This window comes from Miniopterus natalensis, chromosome 4 (genome assembly GCF_054644295.1).
Source record: "Miniopterus natalensis isolate mMinNat1 chromosome 4, mMinNat1.hap1, whole genome shotgun sequence".
Taxonomy (NCBI): domain Eukaryota; kingdom Metazoa; phylum Chordata; class Mammalia; order Chiroptera; family Miniopteridae; genus Miniopterus; species Miniopterus natalensis.
The window spans coordinates 82,308,036-82,326,561 of NC_142084.1; the positions used below are offsets into that span (position 1 = coordinate 82,308,036).

At 44.5% G+C, this 18,526-nt stretch overlaps 1 protein-coding gene across 3 annotated transcripts in view; it reads left to right on the top strand.

Moving 5' to 3' along the window:
* The window catches only part of GRIA1 (glutamate ionotropic receptor AMPA type subunit 1), a 265,907-nt gene that overhangs the window by 161,742 nt on the left and 85,639 nt on the right, over positions 1-18,526 (top strand). For all 3 annotated transcript variants that reach the window (XM_016213816.2, XM_016213792.2, XM_087816937.1), the window contains exons 6-9: positions 1,414-1,575; positions 3,527-3,694; positions 9,653-9,757; positions 18,360-18,470. In XM_016213816.2, the coding sequence (XP_016069302.2) occupies positions 1,414-1,575; positions 3,527-3,694; positions 9,653-9,757; positions 18,360-18,470 (546 nt within the window). The remainder of the gene's footprint in view (positions 1-1,413; positions 1,576-3,526; positions 3,695-9,652; positions 9,758-18,359; positions 18,471-18,526) is intronic.

An 18,526-nucleotide genomic window follows, 5' to 3' on the forward strand; every position in this document is an offset into this window, starting at 1 on the left:
TGAGTTATCACAAAGCTCTATGCAAGCAGCCTTGGGCTGCCACTCAGACCACATTTTGCGCCCTCTCTTCCTCTCACTCACGATAGTACAGCCATACCAACCTCCACGCTGTTTCTGGAACATACCAAGCATCCTCCCTTTGCTCAGAATGTCCTTCCCCAGATGTCCCCGTAGCTCACTCACAATGTTTCTCTTCACTCATGTCTCTGTGCGATCACCATCTCTTCAGGGAGGCTCATCCTGGCCATGCTGCCAGACATGACATCGCCCTCCTCTCCAACTTTATCTTTCACCGTAGGACTCATTGCGTGGCATATGCTACTAGACGAGTGTTCATACTATGTTACATGCTTGTTTGTTTGTTATCTGTCTTGCCCACTAGAATGTGAGCTTCATAAGAGAAGGAACTTGTTTTTCATTGTTAGAAAAGTGCTTGATGGGCTCTCAGAAATGTTTGCTGCTTGAGGAGTGACTGAGTAAGCGAGCAGCTTCAGAAGACCTTAGTTCTGGTACCCTCTCTGCTGCTCACTCATTGAATGACTGTGCAAGTCGATTCTCCATCTCAGTTTCTGTATTTGGCAAATAGACATATAATGTCTACCTTATAGACTCATAAAGTGAAATGAGGCCATAGATGTGAAAGTATTGTACATTATGGAATATATTATACAAATACAAGATTTCCTTTTTAAGTTGAAGGCTTCCTGAGTTTAAATGAATTTCACCAAATGGGGAGGAAAGTTTCATTTCCAATAAAGAATGCTTTGTGGGTGTTACAGTTGATCAGGCCTCATGGAGTAGACATCTAGCATATGATACCAGAAAGAGCACAGGGCGAGGGATGATCAAAATCCAGCCTCTTCCACAGACTTGTGGTGTCTTTGGGGAGCCCACAGAAGCTTGCCCCTGATAGGCTTCAGATTCTTCTTCTCTCAAAGGGATGGAGGGTGGGGGTGTGAGAGGAGACAACTCCCTCCTATGTTCTCTATTCTGTTACATATCTGTGGTATCATAATAATCCCAGCCACCACTTATTGATCACTCCATCTGCACCAGGCACTTGGCATGCATCACTGCATTGCTTTTCCTCCCTGACCTCCTAACCTCCCCTATTCAGACAAGAAACCATCAGGTAACTTAGTCCAACAATGCATCACCAATGGCTATGACCAGTAGAGCCAGCACTTCATCCCAGGCACGGCTGGCTCCTGAGCAAGTGCTCTTAGCCACTGTGCTAACTTTGTGCACGAACTAGGTAATAACAGAGTTTGGAAGGAAGGAGGCACAACCATCTCTCTATTAAGCTGGTTCCATCTCCTGGAACAGCTTGGGAAATCCTGTGATTCTGTAACATGGTTAAATGGATTTATCCAGGCAACGTGTTCTGACTTCTTCCTCCTCCTGCCTGCACAGGGTTTCATGGACATCGACTTAAACAAATTCAAGGAGAGTGGAGCAAATGTGACAGGTTTCCAGTTGGTGAACTACACAGACACCGTCCCAGCCAAGATCATGCAGCAGTGGAAGAACAGCGACACTCGAGACCACACCCGGGTGGACTGGAAGAGACCTAAGGTGAAGGGATGGGCAGCAGACACCAAAGGACCAAACCAGTCCCGTTGCCTGCCTCAGGTTTCTGCACAGTGTTAGCTGTTAGAGAAGATAGGCTTTCTAAGAGGAACAAGCTAAGGAAAACATATCCATAAAGACTAAGAGTACAAACATCAGATAATCCAGAACGACAATGGTTTTAACAAGATAGACATATTTTCTCTCATATAAACAAAATTCAGAAGTCAGCAATCCAGGGCTTAAATAAGGATTCTACAATCATCAAACCCTTAGGCATCTTCTATTTTCTTATTCTGCTATCCTTAGCATATGGGAGCTACCTTATAGCCCAAAATGGCTGCTGAAGCTCCAACCATTGCCTCAGTATTCTACCCAGCAGGACGGGGAAAAGGAAAATAAAAAGCACACTGTTTCTTTTAAGAACGGTTATCAGAAGTCACACACAGAGCTTCCACTCACATTCTACTGGCCACATCTTAGAAACCTAGCCTCAGCTAGCTACAGGGGAAGCTGAAAAAAACCACTTTGCACAGCTCTAGGGGTATGCTGTTTGCATTTGTTTCTTTGCCCATTGAGCCTCCTTGAGTTGTGTAGTGAGCTGGTCAGCCATGTACTCAGCTAAAAATCAGGAAAACCTAACTAAGAAATATTGAGCACTTCTCTGCCTCAGAGAGACAACTCCCAATTATCATGCAGACTATCTACCGCCGACTTCCCAGCAATGCAGCTCTAAAACCTGCAGCCAAAATCTATTTTGTTTGCTATTTGATAATGGTTTAGAATAAGGATGGAAGGTAATTTTTCTTTCCCATGTCAAATCCGATAGCTTGGTAGTGACTGTGTGGAACACTGCATTGAAAAGGATTCTAAGGCCAGATTTGTTTATCTGGGCAAAACAGTGAATCCTCTGCCACTTTCTCTTGTCACTAGGTCAATATCTTTTTGTGAATGGCAGGACATTTAACTGAGATGTGTGTCCTCCCGCTTTTGCTCAAACCGACTTAGCAATTTGAAATGAAGACGTATTTCAATATGAGCTTAAGCCAACAGAATCACAAATGTGCTTTAAATGAGCATACCACATAGCAGTTAATAAGTTAATATGTAAATATCCCAATTTTCAAAAGATTGGAGCAGATTATAAAAATGACCAAGTAAAATATATGTACTTTTCAAATGTGAGAGAATCAAAGTTAAAAACGGGAAAAATACTTATACATTCATTCTACAACCCCCTATTGTGAACTTCAAATGTGCCAGAGAACATGCTAGGCCTTGGGGACTAATTAATGAAGACAACAGACATGAGTTCAAAAGCCAGGGAATACTGTCCTGGACTGTTATCCAGGCTTCGTTTCATCAACATCTTATCCCCCTTTAGGCAACTCGGGGTGGGGGAGTGGGGGAGAGTTATCATGAATAAGCACAAGGGAAAGTTTGCAGACAGAAAGTTTGTAAACCTGCCACTTGGGAGAGCCACATGTAGAAATAGGTACGTACCTTTCTTGGATTATTTTTTCCTTTTACTGTCACAAGGGATGGTGGAATAAACAGTTCCTCTTAGTTCCCAATTGGAGACTGTAACACAGAGAAAACCAACTGTTTTATTGTGGAATGTATCAGACGGTACAGATGTGTTGAATTTAATCTATGCATTCTTTTTTTCAATGAGCTAACATTATAAAATTGCAAGACTGCACACAAATAGAATTCCAGCTTCTCCTCCAAAGTCATAACCAGCAATGTGCAGTTCAGGAGGGCAATACTGTGTAGCAATTCATAGCAGCCCCCACCTAAGGGGCAGATACTTCCTGATTCACCACTGCCCCCCCCCCCCCATAATCTGGCCCACTGTAGGCATTCTCATTACCAGAAAGCACATTCTCAGATGCAGCTCCCTCCTGCCTTCCTATCAGTACTCTCTTCCCCTAACTGTCTCCATTCTGCCCACCAGTACACCTCTGCGCTCACCTACGATGGAGTGAAGGTGATGGCTGAGGCTTTCCAGAGCCTGCGAAGGCAGAGAATCGATATATCCCGCCGGGGCAATGCTGGGGACTGTCTGGCTAACCCAGCTGTGCCCTGGGGCCAGGGGATCGACATCCAGAGAGCTCTGCAGCAGGTGAGACCGGCAGTGGCTGCCCATTTTATGGGAGCCTCATAGGGCATCATTTCAGCATCAGTTTCAGGTGGAATGTAGCTATTAAAAGGTAGAGCATGCCTGAAGTTTGGAACATCACTGCACTGTGTTTGTGGCTTTTGGCATTACATGGAAGCTCATGTAGAAATTAAAAACAAACAAACAAAAAACAATAGCGTAGAATAGTCATGCCTGATACAGTGAAAAGCTATATTTTCTGCTTAGGGAATATGCTAAAACGGAAGCCAGCGATTCTGTATGGAAAGGGGGATTGAAATGCACAGGGATGAAACTGGACCATTTAGTGGTCTCCTGGACACTCTCCCCACTTGCCCTGGTTTTCAGGATTTCTTCATTACCTTTGCTCTCTGCACATTTCACGAAGGAGCCATGAAAGTGTTTCTCAGTACTTGTGATTCTATTTTCTTGCTTCTCAGCATTGCAATCATTAATTTTGTTTGCACTTAAGACCAGTTAAAGAGCAGGGATAGAAAATGTTCATGCCCACTCCAATCATTTGTCTTTGCAAAGGATTCTGAGGCTGAATCCAAATTCAACAGGAAAGAGTATAAATACCCAATTAGTAATATGTCTTCTGCAGAAGCCAGATGAGAAAATGATACCCATGGACTGTGATTTAACATTCCTGGTTTAGAACATTCTGGGGGCTTGCCCTCAGCTTGATCACTCTCAGAGCTCCTAGAAGTCTCCCTTAGTCTCTAGAAATCTCTAGACGCATCTCCAGCCCAGACTGTGATTTTCAAACTGTAAACAGCACCATACGATGCCTCCAATGCCTCCTGATGGAGGGGCTGCATTTCCAAAGGGGCCTGGGCAAAGAGGGCAGTGTTCCCGCGGAGTGCACCACAGTATCCGGCACAGTGGCAAACTGGGAACAGCGAGGTATTTTGGTGTAAATGCCCTCAGGACCCGCCCTCCTCTTCCAGTGGAGTTGTCTGGAAAAGACTAGCTCTACTTTTAAGATTACATCCAACAGAAGGTGACTTTAGGCTCCCAGGGGAGGAGAGGAGCATTTCTGAATGAGGGAGAAATGTAGAGCAAAACTATTCCCATTTGTTTTCCAACCACATGTGCACAGCTCTCACAATTTTCACAACCTGGAGAAAGAGACCAGACGAGAAAGGAACATCGCCAGCTGTGTCTCAGGTCGGATGAAGTGCCTCTAAGTGGAGGGGAATGTATACCTCTGTTCTTTGGAATGAAGCTAAGCAGCAGCCCCGTGACTACAGGAGGGTCATGCTAAGAGGTCCACCAGCAGCCCTTTTTGCCTTCCCTATGTCTCTTCTACGCAGACTGGCCCCTAATCACCCTGGAGCAACAGCAGGCACCAAGCAGCTTCCGAATGATTGCCAGAGGAGCAGCACCCGCCTCCTGGCTTATTTAAAATGCCCCTCCAGACTCCAAAAGGGAGGCAGATTCTATGTGCAACGTGAGGCTGGTTTCAGAAGGTCCCAGGCACTTGCCCTCAGCTTCACAACCCTTCTTAACTCCCTTGCCTCTCCTACCTTAATGATGTTTCTAGAAGTATATGCTGACGCCACCATGACTGTGATGAAGCCTAGGAAGCAATGTGGGTGGCAGGAAAGGCTCTGACCCAGGAAGCAGGAGAGCTGGGTTCCAAGTTCATCTGGGTCACTGGCTCTCTCGGTAACTTTGATATACTCTCTGGGTGACCCTGAGATCATTCAGCTCTCTCACAGACTTCCCTTTATTTAGTCATGACAATGAGGAGGTAGGAGAGTCAAGCCCTGTGTCTCAACTGCATCTAAGGATTCTAAGCATCTATTTTTTTTCTATGGTCTAACCCACATCCTTCTGGTTGTGATGTGTACTCATTCATCTGATTCTGCCTCCAGTGGGGTTTATGAGGAGGAGTTCCCATAGTCAAAAGAATAATGACCACTTTTCTATTGTCTTGGAGTCAAGACAGGTGCCTGCCTCTCCAGTGGCCAATCAGCTACTCCCCAAGAGCGCACCCTGGCCTGGGCCAAGTGCTGAGGATGATCGGAGAAGGCAAGACCTGCCCTCAAGAAATTCTCTTCTGTCTCTCCTGGGAGTGGGGAGGAACTAGTCACAAATAATGAAAATGAAAACAAAACCCAACATTCTGATCCAAAGATTAGCTGTTCGAACTGATTCCTTTACAAAATCCTTGTTAAGCACCTACAATCACAAGAATGTGTCACTGAGAGAGGTCTTAGAGATTAATGATGCCCATTTCCCTCACTTTATAGCTGAGGCAGCCAGCCCAGAATGGACAGTGACTCAGAGCCACATAGCAGCTCAGCAAAGGCTGGACCAGACCCCATCCAGGCTCCTCCTCCTGCTCCAGGCCTGTCTTGTAGCCCAAGGGGTCTTTGCTTGTACACATTGACCTCTGGGACCTTCCCCTTACAGCCATGGCCACCATCTATTCATTTTGCTTTCTCGACCCATCTCTTGAAACAGTCACACCACTAGGGAGCAGCTGTGTGCCCATAATGGGCTGGGTCCCAGTGACATTCAGTCCTTAGCACTGGGGTTGGGGGCTCAGGTCTCTGTCTCCCTGAACACTGGCCTTCGGGTCACGCATTGGGAGGGGACCTGTGGTTCAGCTTGTGTTGTGTCTGTGAGTGAGGCCTAGAGGCCCAGCACCAGCTCCCTGGAGGGCTAGAATGCTAGGAGTCAAGTTCTAAAAATAATGATAATACCAGTTATGTGTTAAGGGCTTACTATGTACAAGACTCTGCACATATTTTACATTTGATCTCACTAAATCTTAGATATATCACTCTGAGGCAGTTACTTTTATTAATTGCGCTTTATAAATGAAGAAGCTGACCTCAGAAATGTTAAAAAAAGTCTACCCAAAATCATACAGCTAGTTAGTGGCAACAATGGAACACTAACCCAACAATGGAACTTGCTACCTTGCTCTGTACACATAACTGCTCTGCTCTGAAGCCTGCAAGGCCCAGCCCAGGGGAGACACAAAACTGCGGCCAGCCAGCAACGAACAGCACATGATCTCGTATAATATCTGTACACCCCTACCCCTCGCCTTGCTATAATTTCCCCAGCAGCAGTGCAGAGATAATCAGCCACCTGTCTGCCCCCTGCCTGACAGCAAGGGAGCCTTTCAGAATATTAATAAGCTCACATCCTGGAAGCCCTCAGTGCTCCAGGAAAGAGGAGGCATCAGAGTGGCCATTAGTTGGCTCTGGCTGGCAGAGAAGACCCAGCTTCCCAGATCAGGCTTAGTATCTGGGGGTCAGAGATCCTTTGAGGATATGATTTTTTTTAAAAAAAGCTCTGGACTCTTTTTCCCAGAAAAATGCACACATGTATATGCATATATATTTGCATGACCAGGAGGTTGGGGGACCATAGGCCCTCCTGGAAGACCATCCCAGGACCTCAAGTGAAGAATACATGTTCTTGTCTCTCAGTCCTTATGTTCACAGTCTATCAGCCAATGATGAAGACTGTCAAGGTGCAAGTGTGCCCAGCACTTTGCCAGATGTGGTCTGGGATGGGGTGGACAATAGGGGTGTAAGACAGGCCCTGCCTTTCAGACTCAAGACCCAATTTCAAAGGGAAGGCAAGTTCCTGAGAAATAATAGCTATAAAGGTGTGGATGACAAGCTAAATAACAGCTCTCAGTGCTGTGGACGTCAGAGCAGAATGCCATGACTGAGGAGTGTGGACATCAGCGAGGCTTCCTGTAGGAAGGGGGCTGGGCTTTAAAAAGGGTGACCATATAATTAATCATCCAAACAGAGACACCTAAGAATGAAAGTAAGGAGAATTACCAATTATTCCAGAATGAGAGATGTAGACTGGATCTCTCCCAAGCAAACTGAGATCAAAGGGAGGGTAAATTTGAACAGAGAGTGCATCAGGCTTTGGAGGGTCTGGGTGCATAAGTAAACGAGGCCCAGCAGGAGACTAGAGTGAGGGTGCAAGCCAGGACCATGGGCATCACACTCCACCTGTTAGGGAGCTAGGAAGAGAAGAACTGGATTCTAGCCATGGCTCCATCAAGCACTACCTGGGAGGTCTTGGACTAATTGCTCAACTTCTCTGGAATTAATTTCCTCATCTGCTAAATGGACATAACCTTACTACTGCTTCTCTCACTGGCTTGTCACAGGCTCAAAAAAAGGGTAATGAGCTTCTTTGAACCTCAGAGCACCTGCATGAGACATTTAAAGACACAATTATTCTTCTCACTGTTCAAGTGGGGAAGTGAAAGCTCAGAGGGGTCCTGAGACATGACCTGGCTAGCACAGCCAGAACGTGGCCCACTGGGACCTAGCCCTGATTCCCCAAGCCCAGTGAGCATTTAGGAGAGGCCAAAGGAACAAATTCACTGGAAGGTACCTCTGACTTTCAGAAAATTCCTTTTTTCACCCACTCCCTCTTTCTACCTATGGCACAGTTTTTGGCAAGAATGACCAGCTTTCACTCCTGGGGAAAACCTCTGTGTGGGTCTAGCTTGCATTCCGGGTAGGAGAGCCTCCATGAAGGAGAAGCAAAGCCAGCCAAGGCTCTTCCAGAATGAGGATTCCTCCAGATTTCACCTGAGAGAGCAAAGAGCTTGCTGTGTAAATTGTTCAGCACTCTGGGCCTGTCACGGCCTCCCCACTGAGAATTCAAACTGCAAAAAGGTGAGGGGTCATCCTCAGAGCAGACACACACATCCCCCCCTCCCTTCCTCACACGCACACACACACACACCAACTATTCTTACACCTTCTGAAGCCAGAGTTGTTGGTCACTGTCAGAAAAAGATAAAACCCTGCAAGGCTTCCTTTTAAGCTCTTTGAAGAGGGGGGAAGTAAACAGTGCTGAGTTATAGGGCCAGGTTTGTACTGGTTACAGCTAGAGACCCATCTCACTGGCCTTATGCCCAACTGATATGAGGACACACAGCCAGTCATCACTAGAGAATGTGGTTTCTTGTACCCGAACCAATGATATGCAGCTAGACTCATCCTTAGTTTGAGAGTAGACTTGGGTGAGATTTATTAGTTATCTCCAGAGCAACAGGCTCGGCCCAAAACGACTTGGATCCCCCATGTTGACCACTGGCCCTTCTCTATGAGCTTGAAGCTATGAGGTCATGAACATTTAATCTGACTTATTTGTGGAGAAGAAATCCCATGCAGCATTCTTTGGGGTTCCGATACCAATTTTGTTTTAACCACCTGAGGCCTGTTTAAAGCCTTCTTGCTCTCTTCTTAACATAAAGGGTTTCCTCAGGTGCTTTCAACTTTTCATAGCACTTTCCTTTGCTGTGTCATTTAAGGTGCATGGGGCAGGAATTTTAGAAACTGGAGGCTTAGAGAGGTGAATTGCCCAAGGTCACTCAGCTATTCAGAGGGAAGCTAAGTGAAACTTCAGGTCTCCCAACACCAGGTCTTTAGACACCCAAGTATTTTATTCCCTGGCCTCACAAAGGAAAAAAGAAACCATATCCAAGCACAGCTCAAGGCACCATAAGGCTGGCTTCTGGTCTAGGTCTTCTCCTGACTTCCCAGAGAGGGCACACCAGCCCCTTTCCTTAGCAGGTCTCCTTCATTTTCTTCATCAGAAGAGTGCATGTCTGAGGAGGGGCGGTGCTCATGGTGGGGATATTTGATTGGGGATGGTGCAGAGATGTCTTATTAGGATCCACTTCCATCCATTGCTTTGTTAGCCTAAAGCAATGGGTAGAAAGGGTGTTCAGAATAAATCTCAGTTCAGTAGGAAAGAGAACTGTGTTCTAATGATACCTGCTATGGGCAAGAGAGTAGAATTTTTTAGTACTGATGCTACTCCAGGACCTCATCCTGGGTAACATTCTGGGGTTCTGGCTTTTAACTTAAGCAGAAAAAGCCAACAAAAGATGAAATGCAATTGTGAGTTCATTGTTTGCCACTTGACTTTGCATTCCAGGTGCGGTTTGAGGGCCTGACAGGAAATGTGCAGTTTAATGAGAAAGGGCGCCGGACCAACTACACCCTCCATGTGATTGAGATGAAGCATGACGGCATCCGAAAGGTAAAAAAGTCCCTTTGCTTCCATTCCACAGGGAGGAGAGAGGGCTGAGCAGAGGCTCAGGCCAGAGCTGATGGCCTGTGAGCCCACCGTTCCTGGTCTGTATCTTTTTGGAGAGGCTCAAGAAATGAGAATTCCAGACTCAGCTCTGCCACTAACCAGCTGCAACTCCGGGCAAGTCAGTTCCTTTCTCTGAGAACAGATTCTCTTATCTGCAAAATGGGGATAAAAATGTCAACCTTGTCTTGGGGTGCTTATGACGATCCAAGAGATGGTCAAATACTTTGAAAATACAAAGTAATAGGTGTGTACAAAATGCTACTGCTATTCCTGAGGGATCCTGAAGTAAGAACTCGACAGTGATTATTATTGATGAAGTTAACGGTCCTGTCCTAATCCACACTTGGCCACATTTACTCCATTTTCCATACAGAAGTAGGAATAAAAAATATATGTGTGTGTGTGTGTGTGTGTGTGTATGTAATATATAATATTTACAGATATTAAAATTTTCAGAATAACATTCACATCCTTGAAAAAAGCATTCAGAATTCTATCACATCCTATGTGCTCTGGGCTCCACCAATGTCTCTGACCTTGACCCTTGACACTCACTTCCTCTCTCCACTCCAGTCATTCTGATCAACTTTCACTTCCTTGAATGCACCATGTTCTCTCTCACCTTCATACATGTCCCTGTGTCCAGGCCAGGATTTAAATCTCTGCTTCACTTTTCACTAGGCACATGACTTTAAACAAGTTATTTAGCCTCCCTGGACCTCAGTGACATCATCTCCAAAAAGGGGATAATACCCCTTACCTCACAGGGTTACTGTCAGAGTTAAACGAAGCAATGCCTGCTACTCCCATTGCCTGTAGTGAAGGATTCTCAAAAATAGCACCTGGAGCGTAATGGACTCAGTCCATGTTGTTTGTCTATTTGTTTCAGCCCCATTCTTTAAGCCACAGGGATTTTTTTTTTGTTAGCCTTAAGTTTGCTTGAGTCAGGCTATGCAAGCCCATAGAATGGATAAATCAGCAAAGAGAAAAAACTGAGTAACCTTAAAATCCACAAGCAAATGGTTGTGCTTTATTTTTCCGACCCTCAGGCTGTTTTTCAACTTGCTTTCCAATGACTAAATCCTTTCTTAGAATGTGGGCTTAAGCATCCTTTGTTTACAGAGGATCTGAATTTCAGAAAATCAATTTCTCCACATCTGTGGCTTTAGGCCTTTTCCTCAATCAGCCTCCTAGCAAAGTAATTTCTCAGATTCAAGGGTGACCTAGTTGTGCTGGCTTTGGTGAACATTACATGGCCTTACCTGATGGAGGTAATAAAGAGGAGCTGCTGCTGCTTGATTCTTGATGCCAGGCCACGGGAACACTCTCCTGATCGTCAGGCAGTGTCCTGCCCACTGACGTGCCAACATACCCTCTAGGCATCTGGGCCCAATGTGACATCCCACTGAAATGTGTGTGCTCTAAGCAGCCATCCATCAGACGTTTCGGAGCTTTAAATGCCAGGACTGGCACAGGCTCTACGCAAGGTAATCCTCAGGAAATCCCATTCAGAGATTCCATTTCACTGTGGGGTACTAAAGTGTAGGGATCTAAATCCAAAAAATTACCTTGTAAATTCAGGTGAGATTGCAAATTCTGATAAACGGCTGCCAAAGGAGCAGTGTAGGGAAAGTTCTCCAAGGTCTTTTATCACTGCTGATTTCACCATCCTTGCCCATCACCATTGGTCCTGGAGCTATTTTTGGACCTGACCAAGGCATCCACTTCTTATTTCAACTTGATTGGAGTCCTTCTGCCCTGCCCCAAGTTTGTGATTCCTACTTCTGATCTCGTGTGTAACTGGAAAGGAAAAAAGACTAAAGTGACACAAAGCCCTGCTGATGTCAAGAGTAATTTAAAGTCCCAAAGGATTCACAACCCTCCATTCCATATGTTCTTTGGAAATTTTCTTTTAACCATTACTACCCAACTTTAGACATACCACATCCTGTTACAGCTTTAAGATATAGCTTCAATCCAATCACTTTTCTCCATTACCACTGCTGAGCCCAGAGCCCAAGGCACCTCCATGCCTGCCTGAACTCTTTCAGAGCCTCCCTACCAGCCACTAGTCCTGCTCTCTATGTTCTTGCCTCTCTACAAGGGTATCCTAGTTTTTTCCACCACAAGAGCTGGGATGATAACTTTCAAATATACATCAGGTAATATTGCTCCTCTGCTCAAACTTCTCACTAGCTTCCTATTGCAGGTAAATGTAATGCAACTCTTCACCAAGGCCTTCAGAACCCTAGGTGCTGCTTCCCTGTGACATCAGCTCTTGACCCCTTTTCTCTAGCTCATTGCTCCACAGCTATACTGGCATCTTCCTGTTTCTTAACCTGGGATTCCCTATCCCTGTATTTCCATGTGCTGGGTTTCTCCTGGTCCCTCAGCTCTCCACTCAGGTGAAGTCACATTGGAGAGACCATCCCTGACCGAGCTATTTAAAGTAGCCCCCACCTACGAGCACAGTCTCACTATTCCATTTTATTTTTTCATAGTGCTTATTTCTTCTGATACATTCTTTCTTGTTGGTTCACTGATCTAGACAGGGGTTGGCAAACTTCAGCCTGCAGGCCAAAGTCAGCCCACCGCCTGATTTTGTACAGCCCATGAGCTAATTGTTTTACGTTTTTAAATGGCTGAACTAAATCAAAAGATAACTATTTCATGACATGAAAATTATATGAGATTAAAATGTCAGTGTCCATAAATAAAGGTATTTTTGGAACACAGCCACATTCGTTTGCTTATATCTTGTCTCTGGCTGCTTCTGCATCCCACTAGCAGAAATGAGCAGCTGTAGCAGAGCTTGCATGACCCACAAAGCCTTCAGTATTTCCTGCCTGGCTCTTTACAGATAAAGCGCACAGACCCCTGGTATAGATATATATTCTCTTTCCTCCCCTCTTCTTCACCTCCTTAATACTAAAACATCTAAAAGCAGGGACTAAATATATTAAAGCAGGGACCATAGATGTGTTATTTATTGTATCCTCAGTAAGCACATGCAAACAAATAGTTGTTTATTAAATGAGTGGGCCACTTATGGAATGTTGCTGGGCAACCAGGGAGCATAATACTCTGAACCATATTTTCATAGATCTGCCTAAAAACAACAACAAAAAATGCTGGCAAATTTAATGAAAGAACACCTCAAGTAGAGCTCAAAGTCACACGTAAACTTATTAAGTTTAAATTCCTTAAGTGTGTAGTGAAAATAACCCTAGGTGCCATAATAGATAGATTCTGAAATCTCAGCAGTTGAATGCAATAAAAGTTTAATTCTTGTTCATCTGGTGAACAGTTTTGGGGCTAGGAACTCTGGTTAAGACTCAGGCCTATGGAGGCTCCACCGTCTTTTTGGGTTTTTCTGGCTATCAACATCCAGACAACAGATCAGAAAGCAAGCAAGTGGAAACTCTGCTGGAGCTTTGAGGGAGCCAGGCTAGGAGAGATGTATATCGCTTCTGCTGTACTCCATTGGCTAGAACCCAATCACATGGCCCACCTTGATGCAAGGCAGGCTGGTAAATGAAATTGCTGGCTAGGTAGCCACTTTCACCAACGCTTCTATGCCATGAAAGGCGAATAAGAAGCTTGGTGGTTATCTAGTTGTCTTTGCCACAATAGGCAACTTACTTTGAAAAAATGTATTATAATGGACTTATTTTTGGACATCAGGGGCTGGGTTTCAAAGGCAGCGTAGAGATACAAATGTGTAAATTTGATTTAATGACAGTGCAAGGTAGATCAACTGAATTTAACTGTTCTATGATTATCTCCTTTTTAGACTTTATTCACTCAAAAAAAAATCTGATTTATCATCTAGACTCATTTTCTACATTCAAAGAATCTTTAGAGGTAGATGGAAAACAGAAGATCAAAAATCATAACTGGCCCCAGGAGAAGACCTCTCACTGTCAGAATTATTTAAATCCTCTCCTGAACAGTGGGCCCCAGTCTTTACCAAACTACTGGCTCTGATTTACTTTCAGAGGAATCAAAGTTCCTGCACATCCTCAGTAGAGAATCAAAGGGCTGTACAATAATCCAACCCATTTCTCTAAGAAAGAGAAATTTACTCTTTCATCTCCCAAGTGCAATGTCTCTTCAAAAATCTTTGCCAGCACTTTTTTTTAGCAAAATGTGGAACCAGATTTCTCAGCCTGCTAGCTCACACAAGGTACAAGCTGGGTTTTGGCATCACCCTGCTCTTCTGACTGGTGATATTGTTTTATTTACCCACAAAAAGGTTAGGAATAAAATAAGCTTGTTTATAGCATTTAACTGTTCCTCTAGCTTTTGACATCAAAGGAGCTGTATAAAGTCCAAGCTATATAAGTTTTATAGATCTGAATTTAATACCACTGTCTTTTTTTTTTTTTTTTTCAGTTAAAATTATTCATTTTTTTAAATTTTTTTCCAATTATAATTTACATTCAATATTATTTTGTATTAGTTTCAGGTGTACAGCACAGTGGTTAGACAATCATATACTTTACTAAATGTTCCCCCCAATATTTTCAATGCCCACCTGGCACCACACATAGTTATCACAATATTACTGACTGTATTTCCTATGCTGTACTTTACATCCCCATGACTGTTCCATAACTTCCAATCTGTACTTCTCAATCCCTCCACCTTTTTAACCAGTCCCTCCACCCCCTTGCCTCTGGCAACCATAAGTCTGTTCTCTGTATCTGTGAGTCTGTTTCTGTTTTGTTGTTCATTTATCTTGTTCTTTAGATCCCACATATAAGTGAAATCATATAGTATTTGTCTTTCTCTGACTTAGTTCACTTAACATAATACCCTCTAGGGAAGGACCACTATCCTTAAAAATTAAAGTCTCTTTCTAAGCCATGGAAGTTGGTCTGCACAGATTTATCTTGCTTTATTTTCTCCCACCTTTTATCAAAATCACTTGATATTTTAGATCAGTGTTTTGTAGTTTGGGGACCGCTTATCCTAGGACATTTTGCATGTAAAGAGGGTTACATTGTCAAATATGTTTGAAAAATGCTCCACAGTAGATGCGCCTTGTGATTGATAATGCTCAATAGCAAATTGAAACTGAAACATCTTGCAGTATAGAAGCCTGTGAGCCTGCTGAAAAGAACAGAATGGTTTAGTCTCCTGACGACTTAATGTGAACCACATACACTGTGCTCATTGTTGCACGTGAATTGAGTCCTCGCAGCAGCCCCATGAGACAGGTATTATTGTTGTATGCCTTCTACAAAGCAGGAACCGAGGCCCACTGAGGTCAAGCAACCAGCCCAATGTCAAACAAGTAGTAATTAGGGATGTCTAACTTTTAAATCAGATCTTTCTAATACCAAAGATCAATCCCTTGACCAAGCTCCCACTTTTAAAAATAATACCATTTAGAACACTGTAGATTTTAGAGAAATGAGTTGGTCAAAAGAGACAATTTCCCTGATATTGATGGTTGTACAGTTTGAATAGGAGCAGCTAAACCTGTGACTAATTGAGAAGGGGAAAGAAGGAAAGAAGAAAGGGAGGGAGGGAAGGAAGGAAGAAAAGGCAACAAGAAGGAAATGGGGGGAGGGGGATGACATTTACATTTGCCAGACCTTCTCCTGAGTTTGTACTGATTATAGTATATAACCTTGCCTTTGATGTCCATGACCTAGCTTCTATGCTGTGCCACTAATCTGCTATATAATCTATATATTATAAATCAGATGATTTGATCTCCCCGAGCCTGTTTTCTCATCTGTAAAACAGAAAATAATCCCAAACCTGCCCATGCTACTTACATAGTGTGAGAAACAAAAGAGTTAAGTAGACTTTGGAATGTTTTAAAAACTTGCATCATGATATACTACAATAGTGGTTTTAAACATCTATTTTTCAGCCAGAGGGTTCCTTGTAAAAATGAATTCTAAGGGGAATTCCAGTATGTGAAAGAGATAAAAGGCAGAGCTGACTGCTGAAGCAGGGATGAGGGACCCTGAGCTTCCTCCCCATCCCTAGACTGTGACCCTCCTCACCTAAAAGTGCTGAGGGGCGCCCAGATGCCCTAAGGTTCTATCGAACACACACCAAGCAAAGGGGGGAGGCAAAACTGCACTCTGGCCTTAAGCAAGTACCCTAGTCACTGGGCCTCTGTTTTCTTCTCCATAAAAGGAACAGGTTGGAAGAAATGATTATTCGGGCTTCTTCCAGCTCTGATATTCTGGAAATCTAAGTTTCTAGTTCCTGCGTCCCTAGAGAAATGACTCTTCCTATGCTAACTAAAGTGCCCCACACAGGCAATATAGTGCTCATGCCTACACTGAGGGTCAATCTTGACCCACTGTCCTGAGAGACAGCTTCCCCTTCAGGCCTCTGAGCTGTCTCAGCACCTGTATGGTGAACTGTCTCCACGTTGGATGCATTCACTCAACAAACGTTTCCTGTGCTGCTTCTCTGTGAAAGCATGTGCGTGCTAAGAAAGGGCTCCTAGCATGACTAGACCTCCCGCCTTGTCCACAAGGAGCCCGCAGCATCATGGAGAAATGGGGACAGACCCGCAAACAGCTAGAGTACAGGGCCAGTGGGAACCTACACCACGCACTCAAGCATTGCTGGCAGCTGACTGGCGCTGCACAGGGCCTGGCCCTGCAGTCAGCCTTCCTGGCTTGGATCCTGGCTCCATGACACTCCTGTGGTCTTGGAAAAGTTACCTCACTTCTCCACATCTCAGTTTCTTCACATTTACATTGAGAATGAGAATTACCCACTTTGTAGGTTTTTGTGAGGATGAAAGAAGTTAAAGCATTATAAGCACTTAGAAGAGCACCCGAAACACAATAAGCATTCGATAAATGTTAACTAATGTGATTTCCAGCCCAGGGCCAAGTCCTCTCTTAGCAAGAACAGCATAATGGTGAAAAGCTGCCTCTGGAGACAGACTGCCAAGGTTCCAGGCCAAGCTCGGCTGCTTCCCAGCTGCATCGCCTTGGGCAAGTTAACAAACACCCCTCAGCCAGGTGAAAGGGTGTCAAACTATAAATCACACAGCCTCTGAAATAGCAAGAATATCATCAACGTTGGCTATTATTTTTAATGGCAGTGATATTGCAGGGAGAGTTGATCATTTCCAACTGAGGGGACGGGAAATGACATCAGGGTGAACGTGACATTTGGGTTGACCACTGGCATGTGCCTAGGTTCTTGTGAACCTGAACTGAGTTCCAGCTATTGGGAGACCAGCTCATCCCTCTGCATATGCAGCTCAAGTTCTCCCCTTTTTACCCTTTCCATCTATAGCCAGCTGAATGACCACAAAACAAAACACAACTGTCTAAAGACATACAGAGACAGAGACAGAGTTGGAAACAGAGATGGGGTGTGTGCGTGTGTGTGTGTATTAACCATGCCATTTTGCTCTTCCCAGGCCTTCCATGACTCCTCACTGCCTTCAGGATAGTTTACACTGTTAGACTTCAAATCCCTCTGTTGCCTAGACCCAAGGGCCCCGCTGCCCTCTGCATTAATCTGTGCTTCCACCCAGGAGCCACTTACCTTACATACCTGGGCAGACTCCTGCCTTCGCGTCTTGGCTCATGCTCTCTCTGATCTAAAAGGCTTGGGTCCAACCCGTTCATTCCTCATAACTTTAAACTTTGCCTCCTCCTGCTGCCTTTCTCCCAGCATAGGTTCCCAGAGTTGGCTTCTGCTTCTCTGAGCTCCCTAGGCCCTGGCTACCTGAACCATTTACTTGTTACTTCTGGAGCCCCATGTATGTGTGGGTAAAGCCTTCCAAAGCAGACCGGAGGAACTGTCAGAATAAGAGCCATTTTTTAGACTTTCATTGTACCTCTCTCAACCCTGCCATACAATACCACCACCATTTTAGCTCAGAGCCTTACGCACAGTAGGGATTCTCAAACACCTTGGAAGAGGAGTCAGTATAAACAACCTACTGATTTTTTTAGAAGATAATGTTAGCCGATATTTCTAGGCACTACTAAATGCTCAGTATTATAAACATTTATCACTGGAAATAAGAGAAAGAAAGAAATACAGGATAAAATAACCATCACCTAGGAGGTTGAGTCTAGATGGAAAAATACAGTTAACCTAAAAAGAAAGCAAAAGGACATAATGCTCAATCATAGGACTCCAACTACCATTCAGAATGGGCTCAGGTAGAGAAGGGTTAATAGGCCTGGGGGAAAGAGGGGTTTGGCCTTGTGAACTACAGGGAATTAAATTTCCACAGCCCTGGTGTGCACTGTACAAAGCAGTTTACCTGTGCATACACTTAAGCCCTCACCCCTCAGAGCAGGCAGTTTCCAGGCTTAGCCCATCATGGTGAGGGTTTTCACAGGGGTGGCACTGGGAGGACCTAGAGAGCGTCTTGCCTCTTGTTTTTATCTACCAGTATCTTAGAGCCTGATATGTCAGCATTGCCTAGAGTGATGCTGAGCTCCTTGCTTTCCTGTCTGGTATCAGCTGGGTGGCCCAAAACAGGCCAGTCCTGAGAATCCTGGCTCAACTTATGTCACCACCTTCCTCTCATTAACAGATTGGTTACTGGAATGAAGATGACAAGTTTGTCCCTGCAGCCACTGATGCTCAAGCTGGGGGGGATAATTCAAGTGTCCAGAATAGAACGTACATCGTCACTACAATCCTAGTGAGTACTCACTCCTTCATGGAGGCTATCCTACCCGGGATGCAAGCTAAACCCAC